The sequence below is a fragment of the Rhinolophus sinicus genome, linkage group LG05, assembly GCF_036562045.2.
Source record: "Rhinolophus sinicus isolate RSC01 linkage group LG05, ASM3656204v1, whole genome shotgun sequence".
Lineage (NCBI taxonomy): Eukaryota > Metazoa > Chordata > Mammalia > Chiroptera > Rhinolophidae > Rhinolophus > Rhinolophus sinicus.
In genome coordinates, this window is record NC_133755.1 from 102,037,083 (window position 1) to 102,052,710 (window position 15,628).

Genomic DNA, 15,628 nt, shown 5'->3' on the forward strand with positions numbered 1-15,628 from the left:
TAAATCTTTAAAATTCTATCATAATAGAAAGTTAGTTCTAGAAAATACTTGCTGTGGAATAAAGTTGCTAGGTAAGGCAATCTAGAAAAGCAAACTGAGAAAAAAATTACAAAAAGCAATCTGGGAAAATAGTAAAATAGTGTTAAAGTAAGCTTGCAGAAGTTAAATAAATTTACATTTAATTTTTTACTTCAAACTGTTAGTAAAAATCAATTCTTATATCTGTGAAGAAGGGAGCCTTTTCCTTGGAGATTAGAAGTCCTCATCAGCGAATTTCTGTGCAGTCTTTGACTGCAGGCGTGGATGATGTTTTCGGTTTGCTCCCCTTGTTTCCAGTGAGTGGAAAGACCAATTTATTCAAGCTGAGCCAACTCATCTTAGACTAGAGCGTTCTACATGTCAGCCAACTCCTGTGGTTTTTCTGGTGATATTTGTTTTATGTTGGCTTTTTTCCTACCAGTGAGATAGTGACTAAGTTGACCACCTGTTATGAGTTACTAAATTGTCCTTTAGGCTGTAAGTATGTGATTCAATAAATGCTTTTATTTTTGTGAATGAGGGTTGTCTGTGGTTTCTGTCTTCAACTTTGGGCAAATTATATTTAAACTCTTAATAAATATTCATCCACTGTTTTGTCAGTGGTATTTATATCAGTGAATAAAGTACAATTCTAAAACAATGCTGAAAGTGTTATCATTAATCTGTTCTTTTCTTAATATCAGGCACACTGGCTGAACAGATAGCCAATTAAAATTACTTATGGAACCCCCAACCCATTACCTCCAGGTTGAATTGTTGAGGCCTCTATTTAAGTGACATGTCAAGTTACCGTATTTAGTGGTAGGAATTTGCTAAATGTCTTGTCACGGAAAGTTAACAGAATAATAAATATAAGATTAGCTTTCAGTCCTCTGGTAGAGATGAGCCAATGAATATACAGCACAAAAAAGATTCTGTTCACCCCAGTAAACATTTAGTGGCAGCTGCAGTTTGCTGGACTTTGTGTTTGGCATGGGGTTTACAGAAGTGAATGAGAGGTGATTGAAATAGGCAACGCAGGGACTAGGGTTCTTTCCCCAACTCACTCTGCAATTTAGGGTTAGACCCTCTGTTCCTTGCTTTTCTACATAATAATAGCTGCACAGTAGATGATGTCTGAAGCCTGTTAAAGCTCAAATTCTGATTCTGATAAGGAAGCTAAATTTGCTAAAGCTCCAGATAGAGTTGCCAGTTCAATAAGCGATGGTGTAGTCTGCTTTCCTATCCATTTTTCATATTCCCCTTTCTCTGAGTTTGCACTCCAGTTCTTTATGATGGCCCCAACTGTAGAGTATTACAGGACGAGGAATACCAAGTGGGCCTGGTAACTTGAACGCATGCTGAAGCACTGCTTGGCATTTCTTCATTCAGATATTTAACTTCAAGTTTGCCATTTTTTGTGATTCTAAAATTATGATAAATTTGAAACCAAATAATTAATAAGTGAGTGGCTTGTTAGACCTACCATTTCTTTTGAAAATAGACATTTATCTCTGGTTTTCACTAGACTCAGAATAATTTTTTTTTACTGTGGTTTAGTGTGACTTTCACATGTCCCTGAAGCAACTGAGTGACAGTAGGGAAGCAGCCTGTCGCTGAATGTTTGCCATGGATAACTGACAGTTATCATAGTTTTTATTCATTTTCTCCATTTATCATTTTGTACCATTTTCTAGACAGTAGAAGACTAGGACTTTAGTTTCAGCTTTTCCACTGGAATTACTTTATTCCTAAGTAATTGGAATAACTGTTCACTCTACCTCTTAAAACCTTAGTTTGCTTATTTATAAAATAGGGATGCCTAACTCTTGTACCTTCCTGGTGGTAAAGGATCTAAGAATTATCATTTTGTAACTGTTAATGATCTATACAAATGTAAGCTATTAGTATTGAAACATCACTGAGTAATACTTTATTTTTTATTGCTAATAACAATGAACAATAAAAAGTAGTGCATTTGTACTAAATTCCCCATTAGGAATTTAGAAATGATGTTCTTACGTAATATCTGACTGACTAGATACAATTAGAATGATGTAGATCACACACCCCAGGTCACAGATGACCTTCAAATCTTGTTTTGTGAGTCTCTTTGGGTACAGTCTTGTATAGTACAAAGTGAAAAAGACACACAAACCTACTAGCCCACATACCACCTGCATTCCTGAACAGATGGCTCTCTTTTTTTCCTCTGATGATTATGGCATTTTTTTGATACACAGCTGGTATTTCTTTTGATCTGTTGGCTTCACTGAAAGTGGTCTGCTTAATCAACTACATCATCAGATTACATAGGATCATTCCATTTAGTACTTTTCTGTGGGTTTTGGCATTTCATTTTCTAACAAAGTAGTCTATCAAAATTTTAAAATTTTAGCTTGACCCTTTCTCGGGGGAAATTCAAGAAAAAGAAAACCTGCTTACTCTAGGGTCTAGAACTGAAAATGTTCTCCATGACTACAGGGAAAGAGATTAGGGTGTAAAAATAGAGAACATATGTCCTGTTTTTTGGGTGAAACTGTAGGGGAGGAAAAACCCTTTTATGTCTACTCATCTTAAATTCTCCAGCTGAGGTCCTGTAAATTAGACTGACAAAAGACAGATTTACAAGAGAAAAACAAACAGATGTGCCTGCTTTGTCATTTTTCTTGAGTTCCATTGGTAACATAGTGCCCCTGAAAATAATTTGCTGCTGTCTTTGGCAGAAATGAAGATTGGTGTGTTGCCAGCACCACAGCTGGGATGTCAGGACTAATTTGGGAGGTCGCAAACTGCCACTCACCCACCTTTAGATCAGTATTTATTTTCTGCATTTCCCATCACTGGATGAAGTAGCCTGGGGAAGCCAAAATGGAAGAGTGTGTTCTTCACTTAATTCCTATGTAAATACTTTGAGATGTTCCTTTGAGTTGTGCATATGGACAGTTAGGATGTATTCTCTAAAAGAACACCTAACAGTAAATGTACCATCTGTACAATATTTCAAGAGTTTGCCAGTCTGAAAACTAGAGAAGACTATTTGATAAATATGCAGATAGTCTGAAAGCTTTTATACACACACACACACACACACACACACACACACACACACACGGTAAATAAATTTGAATGAAGAGAGAAGTGAAAAATACTGATTTAGCTTTTCTTCCTTTAGAGAGAGTAACTTTCCATTACTTTAACACAATAGCTGACCAAAAATTCTTTGAGTGTTTTCTGATGAACATATAAATCTTGTATCTAATTAAATTCTGTTCATACCTAAAAGTTTGCACAAAAAGATTGACTGTAGTTAATGTTTATGACTAACAAACAGAAGTTGTTCATAAAAGATGTGTGCTAGAACTTAACTTTTAACGTTCTCGTTCTCACTACTGAAATTTAACGATAATTTTAAAGTTTGTCTTCTTTCTTGGAAAGCTTTCTTGTAGTTGAAATACCTTTTGTTTTCCTGGTTGTAGATTTCTGTTTTGCTGGTTTTAGATAGGTAGTTAGGAAGCCATAAGCTACTGATTATTGAAAATTCCAGCAGTATTTTTAAAATAGAAATTGATAAGCTGATTCTAAAATTTATATGGAAATGCAAGGATATAGAATACCCAAAGTAATATTGAAAAAGGACAGGCAGGAGGACTTACATTATCTGAATTTGAGACTTAACTCTAAAGGTTTTGTAATGAAGACAGTGTGACACTGGCCAAAGGATGGTTGGATGGATGGATGGATGGATGGATGGATGGATGGATGGATGGATGGATAGATAGATGATAGATAGATATAGATCAGTGGTATACAGTGTCCAAAAATAGACCCACACATTTATGGTCAAATTTGGCAAGGGTACCAAAGGACTTAGTTAGGAAGAGAAAGTGTCAACAAATGGTGTTGGAAAAGTGTTTATCAACATGGGGATGAAGGGTACCAGAATACGCCATCCCAAAATACGCCACTTGGGACTAAGGATTGTTTTGAGCTAAAGGCAGTTGAGAACTAGCAAATTCAGGAAAAGCTCTTTACCTCCCCTTAGTGCCTAAAAATAAAGTATAGGTTTCTCTTTTAAATAAAGAAAATATGCATTTATAAAGATGTGTCTGTGCCCTCAATCATCTGGCTACCTCCTTGAGTCTCACTTCTTTGTAAAACTCCCATGCATGTGCTTACGCACATACGTAATCAAACTATTGTTTTTTTCATGTCAGTCTGTCTTGTATTAGTTAGATTCATGGGCCCCAGCAATTGAACCTAGGAGGGTAGAGGGGAAAAGATTTTGCCTCCACTATGGAAAAAAAACACCAAACACAAAAATTAACTTGAGATGAATCAACATCTAGACTTAAAAGCTAAAACAGAACAGCTTCTAAAGGACAACATAGGGGAGTATGTTTGAAACTTAGCTTAGAGAGGACCATAAAAGAGCTGATAAATAGGGGCTCATCAAAAATAAAAACATCTCATCTTATCAGAAGATAACATCAAGAACGTAAACAAGCCACAGACTGAGAAAATGTGTGTAATACCTGTGCAAGCACACCTCGTTTTTTTGCACTTTACTTTCTTGAGCTTCACAGATGTTGCTTTTTTTTTTCCTCCCCCAAACTGAAGGCAAGACCCTCCACCAACAAAAAGATTGCAAGTTTCTTTATTGCCGTACTAGCTTTATTTCAGTGGTCTGGAACTGAACCTACGATATCTCCAAGGTTATACTTGTATCTGACAAAGGGCTTGTATCCAGAATATATAAAGAATTCTTACAATGAAATAATCAAAAGAATGGAATAATCAAAAGAAGGCAATTCAGTTTTTTAAATGGGCAAAAGAGTTGAATAGACACTTCACAAAACAAGGCATGTCACTAGCCAAGAAAGAAGCATGAAAAAGGTGCTCAACCATTTTAGTCATCAGGGAAATGCAAAACGAGATGCCACTACCCACTTCTTAGAAAGGCATTTTTAACTAGACGCAATGTCACACTTTGGGGAGAATGTAAAACTCTCAGGCATTGCTGGTTGGTGTATAAAATAGTACAGCCACTCTGGCAAAGAGTTGGCAATTCTAACAATTCCACTCCTATGTAATTATCCAAGAGAAATGAAAATATAAGTTCACAAAAGTCACCTATTAGAATATTCATGCGGCTTTACTGATAACTGACCATAACTGGGAAAGCCCAGGTGCCCATCAGTAGCAGACTAGATAAACTGATATATTCTCACACTGGTACACTACTCAGCAATAAAAGGGACAACTACTGGTAATGTAATGGCATATGATAAATCTCAGAAACATAAAAAGCCATGAACTCAGGCACAAAACACTTGATACTATGTGATTACATTTATATAAAATTGTAGCATAACTAAAACTACACTGACCAAAATCAGATCAGTTGTGGCTTCTGGATATGGGGGAAGGGAAAGAATGTTGTCTGAGAAGAAGAACAGGGGAACTCTGGGGGTTGATGGAAATGTTCTATCTCTTGATAGAGGTGCAGGTTACATAGTGCAGTGATTTGTCAAAACCAACCGAACTGTAGACTTGAGATCTGTGCATTTCACTATGTATAAATTATAATATCAAATTTAAAAATTCCACTCCCAAAACCCACAGTATTTTCCCATCCCTTATTCTGATTCTCTTTCCTACTTTCCTTTAAGTATTGGACAGCTTCGTTCCATTACACAGAGCCTTTCAATAAATATTAGTTCGTTTTTTAATTCCTATCGCACCCAATTTGAAGTCCTTTCTATCCCATGAGCTTGTTCTATAAACATGGGGTCAGGAGTTCCAGGTAGGAGGCAATTCATCAAGCATTTGCTGACTACTTGCTTTGTGTGGTGAAAATGCAGAGGAAGGGGTTAATTGTGTGAAGAGGCATTTCCTAAGGAGAATGGGTAGGATGTGGGAATTCTGGGAAAACCAGGATAAGGGGAATACAGAGGAGGCTCAACTGATTTACAGCTAGTGTAAAATTTGGAATCATACCAAGAAATGGGCAAATTAATTATTCTACTCAGGAAAGGATTATCCTCATCCTTAAACTAAACACAAACATTAACTGTTTCTACCTAAGACATTTTTTCCTCTAAGTCTTGCACCTTAAAAAATTATTTGCATCATAAAGGTCCCAAATGATAGATAGATATATATAGATATATATATATATATGTATATATGTATATATATGTATATAGAGATGTATGTGTGTATATATATATATACATATATACATATATATCTATATACACATATATATCTATACACACATATATATGTATACATAACATATATACACACACACATATATGTATATATACATACATGTGTGTGTGTATATATATATATATATATATATATATATATATATATATTATGAATGTACATCTGCCCATAAATACTGAATTTATTTTAGAAAATATCACTTTGTAGTCTGTGATTCTAGCTGGCACTGCTGACACCATTAGTACAACACTGGCTTACTTTGTCTCTTTCTTTTTCCTCCAATCAGTTCGATAAAGGTTACTCTTACAATATCCGTCACAGCTTCGGGAAGGAAGGGAAGAGGACAGACTATACACTGTTCAGACTGTTTAGTTGCCTGAAGATTATTCTAACCAATCCTCCAAGCCAAGGGGATTATCATGGTAAGTGCTTCCACTTGGAATGTTTGTGAAGTACAGGAATGCAAGAGCTCTGGAGGAGACACTGAAACAGTGGAATGGCTTTTCGCATTACTGACAGGAACTAGTTTGCAGCTTATGTCCGTCATCATTGTCAAGCCAGAGCTCCCTTACTCTTCTACTGATTTGTCTCATTACTGAACTGGGTCAGGCAAAAGAAATTCATTCTGTCATATGCTTCTATTTTGCTGGACCAGGCTCTTTAGTTCTCAATTTCCCCCTTCACTTCCTGTTGTCTGTCTTTTCTCATGTTCTGCAAGTGTTTACAAGACTGATACAAGCTCTTCAAAGCATTTTGAAATGGAATACCTCAAATTCTAGGGCATCCATTAATTTTCAAAAGACTACTGAGGAAAAGTGTGTTTTATTCTCATTGCTATCATCAGATTAACAAACACAGACTAAGTGAGGAATTTAAAACGTGGTATCAAACACCAATCAAATTGCTGAATTGTAGGTTTAAAAACAATCTCTGTTACACTATTTTCTGTAGATTTCTGAGTTCAACAGCTTTTTATAAATATTTCTCTGAGCATACCCTGGCGAGCTCCTCATTTGTCTGGTGTGTCAGAGAATTATTTAATAGTCCATATTAGTAAATTTTCTACATTACCAAAACTTACTTCAGTATGTGTCAAAACTTTAGGTTTTGGCATCTTAAATGAAACTCTTTTAAAAATGATCACATGTTTTAGGCTGTTAAAGATCAAATAATCACAAACGGAATTTTAAAAGATACTGTGTGTGTCCAGAATATTAGAAAATACCAGTACATTCATATTTAATAGATGAAAAGGTGACCAGACCCGGTGGTTTCCACAGTGAGTGGTTTTTATCACTTGTGTCAGTCATTTCACGTACCTTTTAGAAATGCAGATTCTCAAACCCCACCCTCAGTTATATAAAATCAGATGTATTTGCAAGTTCCCTGGATGATTGTGTTTTCTTAACTTTGAAAATCATTGACCAGATACTTCTGTTGAGAAAGCCTACAGCTTTTCTGAGCAGGCACATCAGGCAGGTTAACTTACTTTAGCTTAGCCAAGTAAAATTCTCAGGATTCTTCTGTCCATTTCTAGGTCCTAGCATTTGTCACTCATGTAGTTGATTTTTATTAGCTTAAATGCAGTATTTTTATGTTTCTTATTCCCGTTGAATTGTATCTTATTTATTCCAGTCCATTCTGTTTGTTTCATTTTGTTTTTAATTTAAACCATCAGTTTAAAAATATTATTCTTAGCAAACACTCAGTTATCTGATATTATTTATTTATTTATTTATTTTTTATTTTTTATTAAAGTTTGTTGGGGTGACAATTGTTAGTAAAGTTACATAGATTTCAGGTGTACAATTCTGTATTACATCATCTATAAATCCCATTATGTGTTCACCACCCAGAATCAGTTCTCCTTCCATCACCATATATTTGATCCCCTTTACCCTCATCTACCACCCCCTCCCCCCTGACCCTCTGGTAACCACTAAACCATTGTCTGTGTCTATGAGTTTTTGTTTCTCATTTGTTTGTCTTGTTCTTTTGTTGTTATTGGTTTATATACCACACATCAGTGGAATCATATGGTTCTCTGCTTTTTCTGTCTGACTTATTTCGCTTAGCATTATAATCTCAAGATCCATCCATGTTGTCACAAATGGTCTTATTTCATCTTTTCTTGCCATCAAATAGTATTCCATTGTGTGTGTGTGTGTGTGTGTGTGTGTGTGTGTGTGTGTGTGTGTATATATATATATATATATATATATATATCTCACAACTTCTTTATCCATTCATCTATCGGAAGACAATTTGGTCGTTTCCATGTTTTGGCCACCGTAAATAAAGCTGCAATGAGCATTGGAGCACACGTGTATTTATACATAAATGTTTTCAGATTTTTTGGGTAGATACCCAGGATCCTATTATTTATTAGGCACATTTGTCTATCCTTTTAAAAAAGATTAACAGATATAATTTTTTACAAGCAGTTTTACATTCACATTAAAATTGAGCAGAACTTATAGAGTTCCCATATACTTGCTTCCCCCACACTTGCACAACCTTTCCCACTGTTGACGTCCTGCACAAGAGAGGTTTGTTATGTGTGAGTTGAGAAGAATGTGTAATCAGCTATTGTTGGATGTGGCTGTTTTATAGATATCAAGTATATCCAGTTGATTGGTTAGTGGTACAGTTGTGTTCAACTCTATTAATAGTTGCTGATTTTCTGCCTGCTGGATCTGTCCATTTCTAATAAAGTGGTGTTGAAGTCTCTTAGGGTGGATTCATCTAAATCTTCTTGCAGTTCTGTCAGTTTTTACCTCGTGTATGTTGATCTCTGTTGTTAGGTGCATGTACATTAAGTATTGTTATGTCTCCTTGGAGTAGTCATCCCTTTATCATTATGCAACATCCTAGATAAATGTCCTTGCTCTGAAACCTGCTATGTCGAAAACCAATATGTCTTCCCCTGCTTTCTTTTGATTTATGTTAGCAAAGTATATTTTTCTCCATCCCTTTACTGTTAATCTATATGTGTCTTTACATTTAAAGTAGCTTTCTTCTACACGATATATAGTTGAGTCTTGTTTTTCAATCCACCCTGACAATCTCTGTTTTTAATTGGTATATTTAGACCATTGATGTTTAAAGTAATTACTGATATAATTGGATTAATATCTGCCATATTTGTTACTGTTCTCTATTTTTTGCCCTTATTTTTTGTTTATGTTTTTGTCCTCCACACTTTTTATGACTTTTGTGGTTTTGATTAAGCATTTTAAATTATTCTCTTTTTTTTCCCTTTCTTAACATATCTGTTATACTTCATTTTGTTACCTTTTTAAAGTGGTTTTATTTTAAGAGTTTTCACTATGCATTTCTTACTAATCCAAGTACCCTTTCAAATCACGCTATACTATATAATGGTTAGTACAAATACCTTATAAAAATGAAATTTCTAATTCCCTGCATCATTTTATCATTCATTTCATTTATTCATAAACATACACGCACATAGATACGTAATTGGATACATTGTTCCTATTATTTTGAACAAACAGATCAATTAAGAATAAGAAAAACTAAAGTTTTTATTTTACTTCTCCTTATTCTCTGATGTGTTTTTCTTTAGGTAGATCTGTTTCTGTCCTATATCATTTTCCTTCTCTTTGAAGAACTTCTTTTAACATTTCTTACAATGCACATCTACTGCATTGAGGCAATCAAGGCAGTAAATTACCTCAATTTTTGCTTGTCTGAGAAAGACTTTATTTCTCCTCTCAAAGAATAATTTAGCAGGTTTGTGAGGGTTTTTTCTCTGAACACTTTAATTATTTCACCCCACTCTCTTCTTGCTTGCGTAGTTTCTGAGAATAAGTTAGATATAATTGTTATCTTTACTCCTCTGAAAAGGTATTTATTATGTTTGTCTTCTTTCAAGATTTTTTTTTCTTTATTTTTGATTTTATGACATATGTATATGATATACCTAGGTGCATTTTTTTTCTTCTTTTTTCTCTTTTTTTGCATTTATTCTTCTTGGTGTTCTCTGAGCTTCCTGGGTCTATGTTTTGGTGTCTGACATCAATTTTGGGGAAATTCTCTGTCAGTATCACTTCAAATATTGCTTCTATTCCTCTCTCTTCTCCTGGTTTTTCCATTATTCACATGTTACACCTTTCACGGTTGTTCTATAGTTCTTGGGTTTTTGTTGTTGTTTTTTCTTCAGTCTTTTCTCTTTTTCAGTTTTTCAAGTTTCTATTGGCATATCCTCAAATTCAGAGAGTCTTTCCTCAGCCACGTTTACTAATGAGCCCACAAAGGCATTCATCATTTCTGATACAATGCTTTTGATCTCTAGCATTTTTGTTTCACTCTTAGATATTCATCTCTCTGCTTATATTACATATCTGTTCTTGCATGTTGTCGACCTTTTCCATTAGAGCCCTTAGCATATTCATCATAGTTATTTTCAATTCCTGGTCTGATAACTCCAATATCCCTGTCATATCTAACTCTGGTTCTGGTGCTTGTTCAATCTCCTGAAGCAATATTTTCTGCCTTTTCCTATGCCTTGTAATTATTTATTAAAAAACAGCCATGACATACTGGGTGAAAAGAATTCCTGTATATAGGCCTTTAGTTATGTGATTGTAAGGTGAGGTGGAGGGAGGTGATCTGTAGTCCTATGATTAAGTCTCAGACTTGTTGTGAGCCTGTGGCCTTAGGCTATGAACTTCAATAGTGATTCTCAGTCATCTCCCTCCCGCTCCTTAGGTAGGACAGGATGGGTAGAGGAGGCTGTAGTTGGATATTTCCTTTCCCCAGGTGGGTTAGTTTCTGATAAACCCCACCAGGTTAGGCTGGTAAAATAGTGCCTCCCAAGCTCAGGCCTTCTTAAGAACAGTTGTTCTGGAGTATTTAAAAATGATTCTTTTTCCCTCCTTCTGCCAGAAGCATGTATGAATTCCTCTTTGTTATTCACTGTGAGGATTGGTTGGAGATTCTGAGGTTAAACTTACAGAAGTGTCATGTCCCCCTATAATTGGGTCTTCTTGGGAGTTTTTAACTCTTAGAATTGCCCACACTGAGACTCCAGCAATTTGCCCTGGTTTTCCTACCCCAGCACCAGTTGCTGCAGAGATTTCTGCTCTGGTAAGTTATGATTCTCTGTATCTGCCTCTCTCTTCAGTTTTGGGGGCAGTGAATTGCCTTGTGACCTCACTTCTTGGGTGCATCCAAGAATAGTTGCTCATTTTTCAATTCTGCTTTTTGTTTATTTAGATGGAGTAGGGACTTCTAAGTTCCTTACACACTGGACTGGAAATCAGAAGTCTCTATCCTTTTATTTTTGTGTTAGTTGCAACACTAAATAGTCTCCTAGGTTGACATTTCATTAAGCATCACAGCCTGAAAAGGTTGTTCAGCCACTTATGAATCTATGTAGGTATAACTATATTCCAGGCTATGTTTTTCATCTCTTCCACAAATGTGTATTGGGAAGCTTTGTTGAATACTTAGCTGTAATCAGTGTTAGCTGTTTATAAATTCTCTTCTTCAGTTATCTTGTTGATTCAACCCTTTCCAATTTTAAAGATCATTCTGTTTGATGCGGAAGATACAAACAAAGTAGGAGTTGCTGAGTGCTGTTTTCTTTCCATCATCTGCTAAAATAACACCAGCTTCTTAAGTAGTAGACTGTTTCTGCTGTTTTCCTCTTACTGCTGAGCATAGCTTTAAAAGACTTTTTTTTGTGTGTGATACTTATTACTTTGTCAATCTTCAGTTTCTTCCTGGCTTTGCCCTTTCTGACCTTTCATACAGGTACAGCCATTATTTCAAATATTAATATTATTTGGGTAACTCAGGCTCTCTGTGTGTCCTTTAATACTTCTGGGCTTACTCCAGAATTCCATGTGCAGCCTCATCTCTTTCTCATTGTGATCCTTCACAATTTATTCAGACTTTTTGAGGATGATAATGACAGCTCACACACTGAGTGCTTAGTGTCTTCCAGGAGCATGTCAGAGCTTCATGTTCCATTCTCACAAGAGCTCAGTGAGTGATTATTTCCCTCACTGGACAGAAACTGAAGCTGAGTCAACAAGATGCAAAATTTGCCTAAGGTCTCCCAGCTAGTAACTGTTAAACTGAGGTTCAAACTCAGGCAGTATAGCTCTTAACCATGTGCTACATGGCTTCTCAAGATATTTCCTTGTACTAAAAATTATTACAACTTTAATCAGTAAAGTGTATACTATGAATATTGCGAATTTCATAATTGGCAGGTATCCAGTGTTATTACCATGGATGTTTTTATTCATAGTTAAAATTTTTGGTAAACATATTTATTTGGCCTATAAGCTCTTTTCCATTATTTTTGCCCCTACCAATATCTTATTGATTTCATTAAAAGTACACAATTATTTCTAATTACTTATAGATCTATCATTTGTATGACTGAAAAAATAATCTGGCTTCCTGTATTAAAGTATAAAATAGGTATTCTATATCATTGTTTCTTATTAAAATATCTAATTTTTTTTAGATTTTGGCCTAATACAGCTTTTACATTTCAATTCCTTTCAGTTCTTATTTATGCAAATATTTTTAGTAATCCATCTTTTATTTTTCTCATGAAATAATATAGAATGACATGTATCTACTATAAATTGTTTTTCTTTGAAATATTTTCTTATTTGCCGATTTCATCCCCATCCATGATTCATCTAAATTTATATCGATTCTACTTCATGGGAAATAGGCATAGAATTTACATGTGAAAATGACGTGTGATTTTTATATTTCTTAGTTTGCACATTTTTATTTTTGGGTATCTTCCTTGTATGCCTTTTATGTATTTTTTTAAATAGAAAAAATATATGTGAGAGTGTGTAAAGTTTTTAGATGAAGTATTTTATACCTACTTTGTGATTGTCTTTGCTTGTTAGCAAGTAGTACAATTAAAACTGTTTCCTCTTCCTAGTGAATAGTCATCTTAGCCTGAAAATGCTGTAATGTTTTATGTAACTCTTGAGCCTGTAGTACCCTGATAACCGTGCAGCTAAGTTGTCATTTAGATAAAGAGAGGTAAGCAGTTGTACCCATGGGCAATTAACTTTTTTATTAATAAGCTGTTAGACAATTAAGGGGAGCTTAGACAGTCTCTCGAGTGTGGTATAGTACTAAGTCCTGAGTCAATAACCTTGTTGGTGTGCTGGCTTGTTTTTTGTTGTCAGGGTGCCCATTCCGTCACAGTGATCCAGAGCTGCTGAAGCAGAAGTTGCAGTCATACAAGATCTCTCCTGGAGGGATAGACCAGGTAGGTCAGGTACTGCTCTGCAGCCTCAGTAATGAGGCGTCAGACAGTTCCTCTCAGTTTCATTTAATGTTCTTGCAGGACACTGTGTATACTTGTCAGACCTCACACCAGACGTCCTGTCTCCTAGGTGTATGAAGCTAAAGCCTTGAGTTTTCTGGTTTAGAGTCCTTGGAAATTCTAGTTCTTCTGTCTGCTAGGCTGCACTTTAATTTTTCTTCATAATAAAAGAAGCTGGAAACTTTTTTTTCTCTCCATTTGTTTTACTATCTCAGTTGAAGACACTACACATTTTTCTTTTAATAGAGGAATGCATTGAAGCTTATTAATGAAGCTAAAAATTAATGGCATCTTATTTCATTTTGGGAAATTGTTTTCTATGCTGCATGTAGGTTAGAGCAGAAGATAATGTAGTATGTACTGGCTAAGTGTTCTGATAAGCTTCAATTGTTGCTGTGTTAATCTACACTTCTAATGATAGTTCATTAGGTCTAATAGTTTGTCAAAATACGTTGTCCTATAAACAATATAGATTTTAAAAATGCTCAAATATAAAACCAAATATTTAAGAGTACATCTTCTAATAAATAAGCTGTTTTAAAAAATATCATGGCATCACAAAGATTACTGTCTATAGTGTGTTTTGAGTCGATTTGGATTTTGAAGGCGTTCAAGAGGAACTTCTGCTTTCTTAATTTAAGAAGAATAGTATATAATTTAGAGCTGGAACATCTAAATCATTATATATCTTTAAATAATTATTTTTACTTGAAGAAACTAATTGCTCTAGAAAACTCTACTGCTTCTGCTGTGTCCAGAGTTTAGACTCAGTTTAGTTCATTCACATCTTCTAGTTTTTCAAGTATTCTGGGCTACACAGTGCTCAAGGTACTATTGGGGAATGCAAAGAAGAATCAGGTGTAAATCCTGCTCCTACAGAACCAATCTGCAGAGAAACATATGCCAAGTGTTATGAGAGCAGTAGCAGTCCCCCCTTATCATGGGGATATGTTCCAAGCCCCCCCACCCCTACCCCAGCGGATGCCTACAACTGCAGATAGTACCAAACCCTACAGTAAATACTCTGTTTTTTCCTGTACATACGTACCTATGATAAAGTTTATATTAGGCACAGTAGATCAACAACCGAAGAGCAACAACAATACCTAATAATAAAATAGAACAATTATAACGATCTGCTGTAATAAAAAAAGTTATGTGAATGTGGTCTCTCTCTCAAAATATCTTATTGTACTGTACTCACCCATTGTGTCATGATATGAGATGGTAAAATGCCTACATGAAGAGATGAAGTGACGTGAATGACACAGGCATAGCTTTGGGCTACTATTGACCATCTGAATACATCGTGGGTGGTTGGATGTCAGGAGCAGACTATGTTGATGGTCAGGGAAATTTAATATTTTCGGATCACAGTTGATTGTGGTAATTGAAATTGCAGATAATGGGGGGAGGGGGCTAGTGTACACATAGAATATCTTGGGTCTTCTGAGGAGGGAGGTACCACAGCCAGCAGGGGAGGACATGGAACACTTTCCAGAAGAGATTCTCTTTGAGTTAGGTCTTGAAGGGGGGTGGGGTGGGAATTAGGAAGAGAGCATGCATGAAAAACAGCAGTAAGTGAGTAAGATTATCAGGATTTCAGGTTTAAGATAATGGTGTCACCAATATATGAACACTAAGTAGGCAACTTAAAAGGAGTAGTGGGTTTAGGAGATTAGTTTTAGAGGTGGGGCATTCAGAATGCAGACAAAATGTGGAATTGTGTAGTGTGTTAGAGAAGTAAGAATTAGAGGGCTGATGTTCTTTCCAGTTAGAATTGTAGAAATGTGGGATTGGAAGGAACATTAGAAAGCCATTCTCTTTTATGGAGTCTTTTATGAATGTGACATGCCCATGGGTACACAGCTAGTAAGTCAGTATTAGAACCAGAACTTGAAGCCAGGCTTTCTGACTCCATGATTATTTTTCTCAGTTCCAGGTTACTTCACAGCTAATTATCATGAGTTTTCTGTGGGAGAAAGGAGAGCAAAATAATGGAGAGAGGAGGTCGGGAGTCAAAGCCATATTTCAAAA

General features: G+C 35.5%; 1 protein-coding gene across 1 annotated transcript in view; it reads left to right on the forward strand.

Moving 5' to 3' along the window:
• Nucleotides 1-15,628, forward strand: part of PRIM2 (DNA primase subunit 2) — a 325,345-nt gene that overhangs the window by 277,199 nt on the left and 32,518 nt on the right. The window contains exons 11-12 of the mRNA XM_074333142.1: nucleotides 6,542-6,677; nucleotides 13,452-13,533. Of these exons, the coding sequence (XP_074189243.1) occupies nucleotides 6,542-6,677; nucleotides 13,452-13,533 (218 nt within the window). The remainder of the gene's footprint in view (nucleotides 1-6,541; nucleotides 6,678-13,451; nucleotides 13,534-15,628) is intronic.